Source organism: Equus asinus, chromosome 3 (genome assembly GCF_041296235.1).
Source record: "Equus asinus isolate D_3611 breed Donkey chromosome 3, EquAss-T2T_v2, whole genome shotgun sequence".
NCBI classification, from domain to species: domain Eukaryota; kingdom Metazoa; phylum Chordata; class Mammalia; order Perissodactyla; family Equidae; genus Equus; species Equus asinus.
This window is the reverse complement of record NC_091792.1, coordinates 29,968,862-29,983,300: the sequence shown is the minus strand read 5'-3', so window position 1 is coordinate 29,983,300 and position 14,439 is coordinate 29,968,862. Positions and strand designations below refer to the sequence as shown.

Sequence of the window (14,439 nt, the reverse complement as noted above, 5' to 3'; positions counted from 1 at the left end):
TTCTAAATAAATTTCCTTACTTTCTTAAGTTTTAAATCTGTTGTGGCATTAGTTGGTGACCAACATTCCATAAATCCCAAAAGATTTGACAAAATAATCTGAAAAGGGACATCCACATTCACAATTTGAGAGTACGCTGAAAAAATGCTTAATTTATATTAGCAATTTATATAAAAAGTAGGGGGAAAATCTGAAGCTTGTGGACTCATACTTTTCAGTTGAAAAGATCTCCCTTTATAAGTTTATAATTTATTTCAGAATTAAATAAAGCATTAAAATTTATTTGAATATATTTTAATGACGCTTATCACACAATTATAAAAAGTAGTTAACCAAAAATCTTTCAACAACATAATAAAATTTTCTAAGGGGCAAAGAAATTGGATAGCTGTATAAACCTCTAGAATCTGCACACATACCTTACTAGCTCAAGCCTGATTTATTTTTCCAATGTTCACTAATTCCAAATACAGAAAACAAAAATTTACCTTGAGAAGCAGCTTTTCATGTTGCATGTTATCAGAATCATACGGCTTTTTTCTCACACTTTCTACATCCAAATAGAGCTGTTTATAACCGGATATCTGCAGTAAGCATGCCTTCATGCAAATTTTAAAACTGAAAGTGATAAAATAATTATTTTTAAAATTATACCTTTTTAGTACAATAAAGTAATGTCTTCCATAGATTGCGGTTCACATGTCTATCTAGAAAGCATTTTCTAGCTTTCAGTTTAGTACAATCAGCATCAAGAGTCTCTGAAACACAAAACATTATTCGAAGTATCATGCAGGATAGGATAGAACAGGGTCCAGAAAGAGGGCAAGACATGGTAGGAATGGCAAACTTTGCAATTGCAAGGATTTGGCCTCTTTTTCTTTCTGTGTTTCCTCTGGGCAATCTCATATATTCCCAAATCTTTATGAATAAATATTACTGACAGACCTAATTTTCCAAGTGCATGATAACAAATAGCTCCATGACAGGTTATCCCAGTTCTCCCAAATACAATAGCTTATATTTCCTGAAGAAACAGGCTCTTTTTTAAGTAAGTCTCTAAATCTACTAATGACGTTACTAATCATTAGTTCCCCACAATAGAACCCTCCAAGTTCTGACCTTCCTCCCTCCATCAACAAAACATCAAAAGATCCTCGAATTCTTCTTTCTATCTCTGAAATGTCCCTCAGACTACTCATCATACCCATTTGCCCTGATGTATTTATGGCTTTGTCATCTCTTGTCAGACTGACTCAGTTTCCTAACTGTTCTGTCGTTATTCCCTCTACCAGCCTCCCACATCCCCAAATTTACCCTCCATCTTCCTAAAATATGTATCTGATAATGTAGCTTGTTTGATAAAACAACCCAGGGGACAACATCTAAATCCCTCAGTATGCATGCAAGACTCAGTGCAATGTATCTACTCTCGCAGTCCACTCACTTCAACCATGGCTCTGCGCCTGTTTAATGTTCCAGCTATGAAGGACTCCCTGTGGTTCCCAGATACTCAAGTACTTCGTGTCTTGCTGGCCCTGTTCCTCTGCATGGAATGTGCTCCCTTACTCGTTCAACAAGGTCCACTTCAAATGTCACCTCTTCTGTGGAATTACTGTCACAGTTCTCTCCTGCACCCTTCCTTATTCCAGCCAAAATAAATTGCTCCTTCCTCTGTATTTGCATAGAAAATGCTGAATGAAGAAAAAATTGCTAAATACTTACTATCTCAATGTACTTGTGCTGGGAACACAAAAACGGAGTAAGTCAAGTTCTTCTCTTAGGGAACTTAGAATTTATGAGGGAAGAACAAGAGTACATCAATGATGATGGTACAGTGGGTTAAATGCAGTGACAGAGAGCTCCAGGAGAGGACAGAGCAGGGGCACTGGCTCAGACTGGAGGAGCCAGGGACAACCTTCCCGAAGGACAGAGAAACTGAACTTTGAAGGACAAGAAGGACATAGTAGCTGAAGTTATTTAACTTTGGAAAAGTAATGGTAAGTTAGCCTAAAGAAGGCAGATGGTAAACTGGCACTAGTATTAGCTTGGGAACCAAGAGATAAAGGTTTTAGTCCTCCTTCTGTCACTCACCTCTGTGGGCCTCAATTCCTCAGCTAGTCAAGTGAAAGGCTGAACTGGATGATCCCCACAACCCCTTTGGCTCCAATGTTTCACAACTGTGGGTGATCGCACACCTCACCAGATGTACGTGCACAGTGAGGGACTCCTGTAGAGGCAGCGTACCTGGCATCCTTCTCAGGGTTAATATTCTTTTCTTTCATTATATCTTCTACACATTTGTCCACTTCACTCTGAACAACAAGTGTCGCCTTCTGCAAAACCTATTTATGCAAAAGAAAGCTAAATGAGAAAATTGTCTTATACCTAAAAAAGAACAGTAAGTTGTGAGCTATTTAGTCAACGTTGTAATGCGTATATTGAAATGCATACTGAAACCAAGTTTGTTTCAAATTTTCATTATGGCTAAATTATAAATAAATAAGCTAGTTAATAGAAGCAGCATGATGCTTCAGCTGAAGGCCTCCTTAACTGAAAATCAACAGGTTCTCAGCTGGTGAGTTCTCAGCAAACGAGCTACCACCATAGTGTGCTTAAGAAGCATATACTTTTTATAAAATTTTTAAATTACGTAATAAAAATATACGTACAAAAAAATTTCAATGTAGAAGTCAAAGAAATTTTTAAATGCAGAACAGCAAAAAGAAGAAAACTCAAACAATCTTGTAATTCTACCACGAGAGAGAGCTACTGGTAACAGATCAGCATATACCCTTCCAGTCATTCTTCTATGCATATAAAACAGAATTTTTAAATAATACGTCCTATAAATGTCCACTGGATCCTGCTTCCAACAAACAAGCAAGTGCAGGCCTTCCTTACCCTTAAAAAGTTTCTTTAACTCTTCTCCTTCTGTAAGCTACCATCAACATCTTCTCTGGTATCCTTTATACTCCAGGCAAAACAGTGCGCTGTTACCTGGAGTTCTGCCTCTGCACATCCTAGGCTTTCTCTGGAACGCTCCTTTCCCCAATCTCTAAATGTATCAATCCTTCCCATTTTTAAGCTAGCTCATACCAGTCCAGGAAGCTTTCCCTGATTTTACTCAAGTGGAAGCAACCTCTCTTCTGTTGGAGTCCCCATAATAACTTACCTTAACCTTTCTACGACCCTTACCACTTTCTATATTATAGTTATTTTTATATATTAAGTGAAAAATTCTTTGAGGACAGAGATTGTATCTAGTTCATCTTTGCGTATCCTGCATATAAGAAATAACTGACAAATAATTATTGGAGATATCTAACAGATGAAAACCTTAAGAAAGGCAACTGTTTCAGTAAAAGATATGTACAGCAATGCGTATGATGATTTTAAAAGAAGGAAGGAAGGGAGAGAAAAAGGGAAGAAAAGGATGACTTTCCAAAGCAAATTCAAAAGTGATACGGAAAATTATCAAAGACTAACAATCAGTAAGGACACATATGGTCAACACATCTATAATCGTGGGATTATATGGCTACAGGAAATGTCGTGAGGCTTAAAAACCAGCACTAGTAAAAGGGTTACCTTCATTATGGGTGGAAACCTCTTGCATATATTACAAAATCCTAAAACATGAAAAACCTAGTCAAACGTCACCTCCTCTGGGAAGCCTTCCTCAGCCTGGGAGTTGGTACTCCCATTTATGCTCATCGCTCAGGTAGAGAGCACTTACCACACCATATCTGTTTACTTTTCTATATTCTCCACCGGACTTCATCACTCTTATGTACTCTTACATTATGAATGACTGACTGACTGATTGAATGAACTTGCCCAAGCCATATATAAACTTAGAGACAGAGTTCAGACCAGAAACCATGTCTAGTCTCTCAGCACTCTTTCCTGTCTATAATATTCGATTACTTTTTTTTAAATTGAGGTATAATTTAAACACAGTGCAAGGAACAGATGTTACATACTCAGTTTGATCAGTTTTGACAAATGCATATAGCCAAGTAAACTACATCCCTATCAAGATATAGAACATTTCCATCACCCCAGAGAGCTCGCTCATGTCCCTTCCCAATCAACCCCTCCTCCAGAAAGCAACCACTGTTCTGATTTCTATCACCGTGACCATGCAGTGGGCATATAAATGGAATCACAAAGTGTGTACTCTTTTGTGTCTGGCTTCTTTCACTCAACATAATGTTTCTAGAGTTCATCTACATTTTTGCTTTTATCAGTAATTTGTTCCTTTTAATTGTTGAGTAGTATTCCAGTGTAGGAATAAACCCCAGTTTGCTTATTCATTCTCCTGGTGATTGGTATTAGCATGGTTGCCAGTTTTAGACTGTTACGAATAAAGCTGCTACAGCATTTTTGGTTACATCTTTTTGTAAATATGTTTCATTTTTCTTAGATACCAAAGTGGAATTGCTAAGATATAGGATAGATATATGTTTAACTTTTAAAGAATGCCAAAACCATTTTCCAAAGTGATGCTACCATTTCATGCTCCCACAGGCATTCATTTGCATTGACGGTGTTAGTCTATTTCATTTAGGAAGTTTCACTACCCTATTCTAGTGGGTACCTAGTGTCCTCCCACTGTGGTTTTAATTTGCATTTCCCCACTGACAAATAATGTGGAACACTTTTTCAAGTACTTTTTGGCCATTTTTACTTATATATATATTATTTTATATGTACATATACATGAATATATATTCCATTTCATGTATGTGTATTATATATGTATATATATTCTTTTACACACAATATACATATATATCTGTATATATGTGTGTATATATATATGTTTTCTTCCTCTGTGAAGTGACTATTCAAGGATTTTGCCCCTTTTAAAATTGTGCTGTCTTTATTACTGAGTTCTAAAAGTTCTTCACTAGATACAAGCCCCTAATCAGATATATATGCTGCAAGTATTTTCTCTTAGTTGGTAGATTGCCTATTCCATGGTGGAAGATATTCTCGTATGCTTTCTTTGAGAAGTTTTAAAGTTTTAGTTTAAAAACAGGTATAAAGTCCATATCAAATTAATTTCCAGATGTGGTGGGAGATAGGAGCCGAGCTTTTTTTCCCCCTCCATTTGGATATCCAATTGTGCCAGCACTATTTATTGAAAAGACTTTCCTGTTCTCATCGAATTGCTTTGGCATCCTTGTTAAAAAGTATGTGTGGTCTATTTCTGGTCTCTCATCTGTTATATTTATATATTTGCCTAGAAAGTCTTAAAGTTAGGTGGTCTAAGTCCTCTAATTTTGTTGTTTTAGAAGATTATTTGGACCACACTAAATCTCTTGCATTTCTGAAGAAACTTTAGAATGAGCTTGTCACTTTCTTCAAAAATAGCTTGCTGGAATTTAGCTTGGAATTGCACTGGATCCATACATCAATTTGGCGATTTGCATCTTAATAATATTGAGTCTTCTAATCGATGAATACAGTGTATCTTTTCATTTTAACTGTTCTCAGGAAAAGAAGTTTTAGTGCAGAAGTCTTGCATACCTTTCATTAAATTTATCCCTGAGTATTTAAAATTTATCTCTCTGTATTCTGGATGCTATTGTAGGTGGTACTGATCTTTTTTTGTTTTCTTTTCCAAAAGTTTGTTGATAACATATAGAAGCACATGGTGTCCTGTGACACTGCTAAATTCATTTACTAATAATGATAGTTTTTGTAGATTTCTTAGGATTTTCTACATTCACAAACTATGTTATCTGTTAATAAAGACAGTGTTCTTTCTTTTCAGTCATGTCTTAGATTTCTTTTCCTTGCCTTATTGCACTATCTAGGATCTCTAGCACAATGCTGGATAAAAGCAGACAGAGTAAACATTCTTGCCTTGTTGTCAGGTGAATGTGGAGAGCATTCAATATTTCAATACTATACATCATGTTAGCTACAAGTTTTTCATAGAAGGCCTTTAATAGGATGGGGAAGCTCCTTCTACTCCTAGTTGAGAATTTTTAATCATGAATAGGTATTGAATTCTATCAAAACAGTTTTTCAGTATCTATTGAAAAGCCATCTCTAGTAGTCTAGTAGTCAAGATTCGGTGCTCTCACTGCTGCAGGCTGGGTTGGTTTCCTGGTCAGGGAACCACACCATTTGTCTGTCAGTTGTCAGACTGTGGTTGCTGTCTGTAGCTATGATGCTGAAAGCTACACCATCAGTATTTCAAATACCAGCAGGGTCACCCATGGTGGAGAGGTTTCAGCAGAGCTTCCAGACTCAGACAGACCAGGAAGAAGGACCTGGCCAACGACTTCTGGAAAAATGGCCATTAAAAAACCGTATGAATAGCAGCAGAACATTGTCTGATATAGTGCCAGAAGGCAAGAGGATGTCACAAAAAGACGAGGCAGGGTTCTACTCTGCTGTACACAAGGTCACTAGGAGTTGGAATCAACTTGACAACACTAACAACAAAAATCTATTGAAATAAGCATATTTTTCTAATTTACTTTGCTAAAATGGTGAGTTACATTCACTGATTTTGAAAACTCAATAGTGATGTATTATTCTTTTTATATATTACACGGATTAGTTTATTAATGAAGAAATTTTGCAACTATATTCATGAAGGATATTGATTTGTAACTTTCACTTGTTATATTGTCCTTGTCTGGTTTTAGTATCAGAGTTATACTGGACTCATAAAATGTGTTTCCTCCTACTTGATTCTCTAGTTTATGTAATAGTGGTATTATTTCTTCTTAAATGTTTGATAAGAGTTCACTAGTAAAGCTAATATCAGGAGGGGTTTTTGTGCAAAACTTTTAAATTACAGATTCCAGTTATTAGCTCTATGGCTATTTAGATGTTTTCTTTTTGTGTTAGTTTTTTTCTTAAAGATTGGCACCTGAGGGGCCAGCCCTGTGGCCAAGTGGTTAAGTTCACGCGCTCCGCTGCAGAGGGCCAGGGTTTCACTGGTTCGGATCCTGGGCATGGACATGGCACCAATCGTCAGGCCACGTTGAGGTGGCATCCCACATGCCACAACTGGAAGGACCTGCAACTATGTACCAGGGGGAATTTGGGGAGATAAAGCAGAGAAAAAAAAAAAAAAGATTGGCTACAGTTGTTAGCTCAGGTGCCAATCTTTAAAAAAAAAAAAAAAAAAGATTGGCACCTGAGCGAACATTTGTGGCCAATCTTTTTTTTTATTCTTCTCCCCGAAGCCCCCCAGTACATAGTTGTATATTGTAGTTGTGGTCCTTCTGGTTATGCTATATGGGACACTGCCTCAGCATGGCCTGACGAACGGTGCCACATCTGCGTCCAGGATCCAAACCGGTGAAACCCTGGGCCACCAAAGTGGAGCATGGGAACTTAACCACTTGGCCACGGGCTGGCCCCTTGTGTTAGTTTCAATAAATTGTGTTTTTCAAGGACTTTGTCCCTTTCATCTAAGCTATAGAATTTATCAGCATAAAGTTGTTTGTAGTATGTCCTTATACTTTTAATCTCTGTAGACTGTAGTAATGTCCCCCCCATTCATTTGGGTTTTCTCTTTTTCTTGATCAGTGTTGCTAGAGGGTTATTAACATTACTAATCTTTTCAAAGAATCAACTTTTCAGTTTGTTGATATTTCCTATTTTTGTCTGTTTACTATTTCATTAACTTTTATCTTATTTTTATTATTTCCTTTGGGTTTAATTTGCTTTCTTCTAGTTTCTTAAGATATAAGCATAGATCATTGATTTTAGCCCTTTAAAAACTCCTTTAGGTATACTCCACAAATTTCAATACGTTTTTTTTTTAATCATTCAGTTCAATTGTCTCTTAAAATTTCCCTTGTGAGTTTGTCTCCGATTCACTGATTTCTTAGATTTTTAATTTCCAGATATTTTGGGATTTTCTAGATGTCACATTTTTATTTCTAATTTTGTACTTTTGGGGATAGAAAACATACTCTGTATAAGTTCAATCCTTTGAAACTTGTTGAGGCTTAAAGACCCAGCATACGATGTAGCTATATGAATGTTCCATGTGTACTTGAGAGTGTGTATTTTGCATTTCTTGGGTGTAGCATTCTATAGATGTCAATTAGGTCAAGATGGTTAATAGTAATGTTCAAACCATATATATCACTTCTGATTTTTTTTTTTTGTCTTGTTGCACTATCAATTACTGAGAGACGCATGTTAATGTTTCCAGCTATGATTGTGGATTCACATATTTCTCCCTTTAGTTGAGTCAATTTTTGCTTCAAGTATTTGTCAGCTTTGTTAATAAGTACATACACTTCTAATATTATGATTTCTTGATAAGCACATACACTATGAATATTGTTATGTTTTCTTGATAAAAATTAACCCTTTTATCATTACAAAATAAAGATTTAGTCCTTGGTAATACTCCAAGCTTATGGTTTCCAAAAGAAAGCAACAACAGCTTTTTACATTTATTGTTTGCAAAGTATGTCCTTTTATTTTCTATTTGTTTTTGTCTTTTGTTTAGAGTGTGTTTCCTGAAAGAACACTCGATTGGATTTGGATTTTTTTTATTCATTTGTCAATCTCTGGTTTATTTTTTAACCTTCTGGTAGGTCTTTGATTCCTCAACAAAAACAAAACAATAAGCTGGATGGAGGACAAATATAACACATTACAATATTGTCTAAATTCTCATATACCCCACTACTTTGAAGGTATATTCAATACTGAAATATATACTACTTAAAGAATTTCTTAGGTCAGCAATTCTAAAACTTTCTTTTTTAACCTCAAACCATGTAAGCACCCAAAGACCATTTTCCCAATGATGTTTACTTTTGAGCTAAAGGAAAAGGAGGTAATAAAGAATGGGAGAGCAACATACACTACTCACTTATCATAGATTTTTTAAGAAAATAATATATGCTTATGTATATGATTTTATTATAATAAAACATCGATGAACATATAGTTTTTTTTACTACACCTACCCTGATAGTAGGTTACAAATTATACGACTAGCACACATTCATAGGCAGCAAACATCAACAGTGAGTTTCACTATGCGAGCAAATTTGGGAAGGTTATGTATACATTTGTGTTAGTATATCCACAGGGTGTGAATGTTTCATTTTTGAACCACAGTGCCTATGTGGTTATATGCTTATAGGTTAGGTACTTAAAGTCTAGCTTTTGGCAAATTAAAGACCAAAAGATATGCAAATGTAAATCACTATAACATCAACCCACAGCCAACTAAACTGATGCCATAAAACTAATTTATTATTCAACAGCTAGAATGTTATCATTATTATTTAAAAGCCAAGACAGTGGCTGCAATAGAAAAACACAGCCAATCAAAAACACTATTAGATCAACAAAGTGTTCTTTCCCTAAATTTCAAAATTTTCCAAATACCTGTATATGCATAAGGACAGTGGAGCTCTGCAACACTACCATACATCGCATGGCAGTCTTTTGAGTAGAACACTGAATTGATTCCTTGAATTCTAATAAAGTTTTAATTTTCATTTATAAATCCCGAAGTTTAGTAACCCTTAATATATAATTGATAAGTAGTCCTTAGTCTGAAGTACAAGCAAATTAGACTCAATTTTTAACAATCGAAGAAAGAATTTCCACTATGGTACCGTTGACCATACTACCACTGCTTCAGGGAATTGGCCTTCATAGAGTAAAATCACTTTTATTCACAGTAATCATTGGTAATGCTAAGTATTTAAATACCTAAGAGGTTCTCACGAATATTTTAAACTTCTAAAAATCTTGCAGTATATATTGGTTCAATCCCATTATCATTAATATTCCTAGTAAGTACTGTCTGTTGGACACCTATCATGTACTGGCATTCTCTTAGACTGCTTCCATATTAATATCTCTAATCCTAAAACAACCATGTGGGTATTAATACCTCCTTTTACGATGAGTAAATTGCACCAAGTCAAACAACTGGTAAGTGATAAAACCAGGATTTGAATCTAGAGTTCTTTCATACAAAAAAGCAGATAAGGTTGATAAAAAGAGCACAAAATCAGAATTCAATTTTACTCTACAAAGCAAATAAAATATACAAATGAGATGCAATACATACCATAAACTGTATGTTTAAATTGATGAGGCTTCCTCCATTTGTTTACTGACAAGTTTACCTCAGATTTAAAACATCAAGAAAACAAAGCTTCTATGATTTAATTCAGTAAGGAATTAACTACCCATTTGTTGATCATTCTTTTAGTATGTCCTACAAAACACTATTAGCAATTTATACTTTTTAATAATAAAGCCAAAAGAATAAACTTTAATGTTTACTTTTCAAGTGACCTTTTAACAGCCAGTAAATGACCTAAAAAATAATGAACATTTTGTTTTTCTTTAATTTGCAACCACTACCTTAAATTCCCCAAACACTTCAGGCCAAATTTACCTCTTCCTTCTCTAAATGCCTATTTATAACTGCATGCAATACTGGTCTTTACTTCTTTTGCATATCCCAAAGACCCTGGTGGAATGTTGAATAGATGGCAATCATTCATATTTTGGTCAAGGATTTGACCAAGGCACTAGAGTTCTTAAAAAGTAACATCTTATGCATGGTCCCACTTGAGTTTGGCATAATCTTACCACACACAAAATCCCATTAGTAAATTCTGTGACCAAAAATGTTGTTACAATGAATTGCAGTAATAATAGTTACACAGAATAGATGTGACACTGAGTTCTCAGTTCCAGGACCTCTCCAGAGGTTCATCTACAATTTACGATATTGTTGCTTTGTGAAATGGCATCCTAAATTCCAATTAATGGAACTATATGGGTGGATAACCCATATAGTTAGAACCAGCAACTTGTTAACTTTCTAGATCCCTCTGTTCTCATTTAAAAAAAAGAATATTAATTACTCTCTAACATTCTGAACAAAAGAGTAGGACTCTAGACTCCTCCCCTCAATATTCATTCATGTATATGAGTTATTCTTACACTGACCATTCTTAAATAAAAGACTGAAAGTAAATCAGTAAAGCACCTAACTTATAAGTCACTCTCCATAACATAACTTACATGTTTGCAACATTCAACAACATCCATATTCCTTCCGGCATGACATATTAACTCACATCAATATCACTAGACAGTAGCAAGTCAACTTTTTTTGACTCTAAATTTTTGATCCACATTGTACATCACAACCAAGCACAAACATACATAGATACCTAAAACACATATAGATGCACACACACATAGATAACTAAAATTAAAATTTCATAAAATAACATTTAACCTTATTATGACCAATGTTTTCTAAATATTTTCTATTCTATTCGTTATGTCGTTGTTTAATGCTGGCTGTGATCTACTTGGGATTTCAAACAATGGTCTAGATGACCCACACTCTACCTTTGCCACACCAAATAATCTATCCACATATATATATAGAAAAAATTGTGAACTACTATAGGCAAGTACAGCATGTAGTAGACTGAATTATCAGTCTCAATTTTGCACTCTCCTGTAATTGAATTATATACTATGGCCTTATGGTGGGCATATTGTATGTCTCCACCCCTTGACCTGGGCTTGGCCATGTAACTTATGTTAGCCAATGGGATGTTAATGGACATGACACAAGGAAACTTAAAATATGTCTATGTGGTTGGAACTTCAATGATCCACTGTGAGAAGAACATACCCCAGGGACCCACTATCTTTTCAATCTGGGTCCCAGAACGAGACAAATGGAACAGACTTGAACTTGACACCAGCCTAAAGAGAAGCCTTTCCAGCTGGCCCAGAGACACATGAGGAAGAAATAAATAACGTATTGTTAAATGCCCTGAGATTTTATAAGTTTGTTACACAGCAAAAGCTGATTAATAAACAACATGAAGTATGATTTATTTTGGAGCAAAAGGTTCATGACCAGGGTTTCCTATAACTACCCAAAATTGCTTGCTTTTCTTTCACATAAAAAGCTATCCTAAGGACACAGTCTAAGAGAAGGTTTTCCCCCTAAGACCCCATTTTCCCAAAAGCTACTAAGTTTTCAGGCAAAAATAAACAAGCAAAACCACAGAAGAGGACAAATTATTCAAATACCTTCTTTGTGCACAAGTAGTACACAAATACACACACACATAGAAAATGTTTTAAAAATAGAATATTACTTCTAAAGTGGGAAAATTTCACTCAATACTCTTTACGGCACAGATTCTTCCAGTAGGACACTAAAAATAATTCTAAAATTCAGGCATTCTTTTAAAGGAAAAGTATCCCCAAGGTAAGTTTTCTAGAATTATCACCTTGATATGATCCTACCTTATTCTTGGAGTACGTCAAGGAATTTTCTGAAATGAAAAAAAATAAACCAGAATGTTATCACTTAAATGCTGTTGAATTACTCCATAAATAAATAGTATAAATATCAAACCAGTAATAAATTCCTCTAATAAAATTAGAAGATATCATTTCTACATGAATAACACAGCAAGCATTTTAAAATTTTATCCTTACAGTATAGAGAACTAGATATGATTCCAAAATCCTCAAACCAACACAACATACCAGAGCCAAACTGGTGAGACCGACTTATTTCCCCAGGGTCATCTGTTTCTGTGTGGAACACCAAGTGTCCACTAGCCACTGCAAACTCATCCACGGCTGCCTCAGACTAGCTCAGGTCCCAGAAACTCAACTTAAGACTACAGTTGAAAGAGTTCTCTATGATATTTTCTTCATTTACTAGCTTTAAAGAGTACACGTTTAGATTTGGGGAGCTAGCAAGTGAATCATCCAACAACAAAGGGGCAAGAATGAAAAGACTTCAGGTTATTTGGCCAACCATTCTCTAACCAGACAAACAGCAGTATAGCTTCTCCATTCTGGTTTTCTGTCTCAAGAATGACAAGAATATTTTTACTGGTCTATTTAAAAATTTTTCAGGCACATTGATGAATAGTCTCCTTTTTCTCAGTAATTTGAAAAATTCCAGAGGAATGTTTTTGCCACAAAATAAGGCCTTAATATGTTCTTCCCCCATACTATAAAAAACCAACCAATATTGCCAAGGTTTCTTATCAAGAGGTACTTTGTTCTTCTCAGAGCCGTCAAAAGGGCAAATCAAAAGAGCAGGCAATAATTTAAGTCAGCCACAAAGTTGTGAGAAAACTAGGGAAGTAATTAAACTTCAATCATCCAGCTGCCCTGAGGCCTACTCCCTCATGTCTGTCATTCTCCCCATGTTGTCTTGGATACCAACACTCCCTCCCCAAATCTTACAGGGGTGGATTTCTTAGGTGAAGCAAACTTGTTCAACACAAAAGATCTGGTTAAGTCATGATTTTCCATTTAACGCAGTGAACATGAACTGCAGACAATCCCTGGTCTTCCTTACTCTGGCCAAAGAGAATTGACCTCAACCACATGTCTCACTCATTCCTATTCTAATTGAAAGCAATATTTTCAATTAAGCATTAAAAGCTGATGAATTTTAGGAGGTAACAGACAAGCAGCATTCAACAGAAATGCAACGCAAGCCAAAATGTGAGCCACATGCGTACTTAAGTTTTTCTAGTAGCCCCGTTAAAGAAACAGATAAAATTTTAATATATTTTTAATCCAAAATATTATTTCAACATATAATGAACATAAACAATTATTAGTGAGATATTTTTACATTTCCTTTTTATATAAGCTCGTTGACACTCTGTATATATTTTATACTTCCGCACATCTCAATTCAGACTATTCATGTTTCAAGTGCTCAAGAGCCACACGTGAGTAATGGCTAGAGTATTGCCCAGTGCAGATTTTGAGTCTAATAATCCTTCCCAGGGATCACTAGATACCTATTATTGTCCTTTCATGATTAGCTAAGAGATTAAAAGATTGATGAACGATGCTGACTATAAAAATGGATCTAGATCCACTCATTCTTCCCCTTCACTTGAGCTAAAACTTCAAAGGGCTTATACAAGCATAAAGATTTTTCTCTAGAAAATAGGTTGCAACTATAATCTAAGGTACAAGTGATGAATTTCAGGAGGCAGAGAAGATAATTCTTTGCACACATGCAGAATTAAATAACCATCAGTTTCCTTTTCTATAAAATCATAGTTTTAGAGCTGGAAGGATTCAAGCTAGATTTCAAAGATTACGAAACTGAGTTTAAATGACTTGATCAGGATACACGAGTGCATATGAGTATTGAGAAAAAATATTCATTCCGAGTTAAAATTTCCTGTTTTTAATTATTCTCCTTTTAGTAACATTACCTATCCTGTGTGTCCTTTGTGCACCTACATAGGTATCAAAAATTCGCTGCAGTTCACACTTTCCAGTCATCTGTCGTAAGAGCCATTTCATCCAAAATCGAAATAAGTGCCCATAGAAGAACTCCCACAAAGAAACAAACATTTTTTCCTGGAGAAGGAAATATATGACAGGTTTAAC

At 35.3% G+C, this 14,439-nt stretch overlaps 1 protein-coding gene across 7 annotated transcripts in view; it reads right to left on the bottom strand.

Annotated features, from left to right (window-relative positions):
* Window positions 1-14,439, bottom strand: part of ELMOD2 (ELMO domain containing 2) — a 31,748-nt gene that overhangs the window by 16,044 nt on the left and 1,265 nt on the right. For 5 of the 7 annotated variants that reach the window (XM_014853651.3, XM_014853881.3, XM_014853813.3 and 2 more), the window contains exons 2-5: window positions 14,262-14,409; window positions 12,307-12,335; window positions 2,245-2,342; window positions 489-618 (exon numbers count right to left, since the gene is read on the bottom strand). In XM_014853651.3, coding sequence (XP_014709137.1) covers window positions 489-618; window positions 2,245-2,342; window positions 12,307-12,335; window positions 14,262-14,403 — 399 coding nt within the window. In that variant the 5' untranslated portion in view covers window positions 14,404-14,409. The remainder of the gene's footprint in view (window positions 1-488; window positions 619-2,244; window positions 2,343-12,306; window positions 12,336-14,261; window positions 14,410-14,439) is intronic. The other 2 variants (XM_044767220.2, XM_070504783.1) reach the window with 1 other exon arrangement.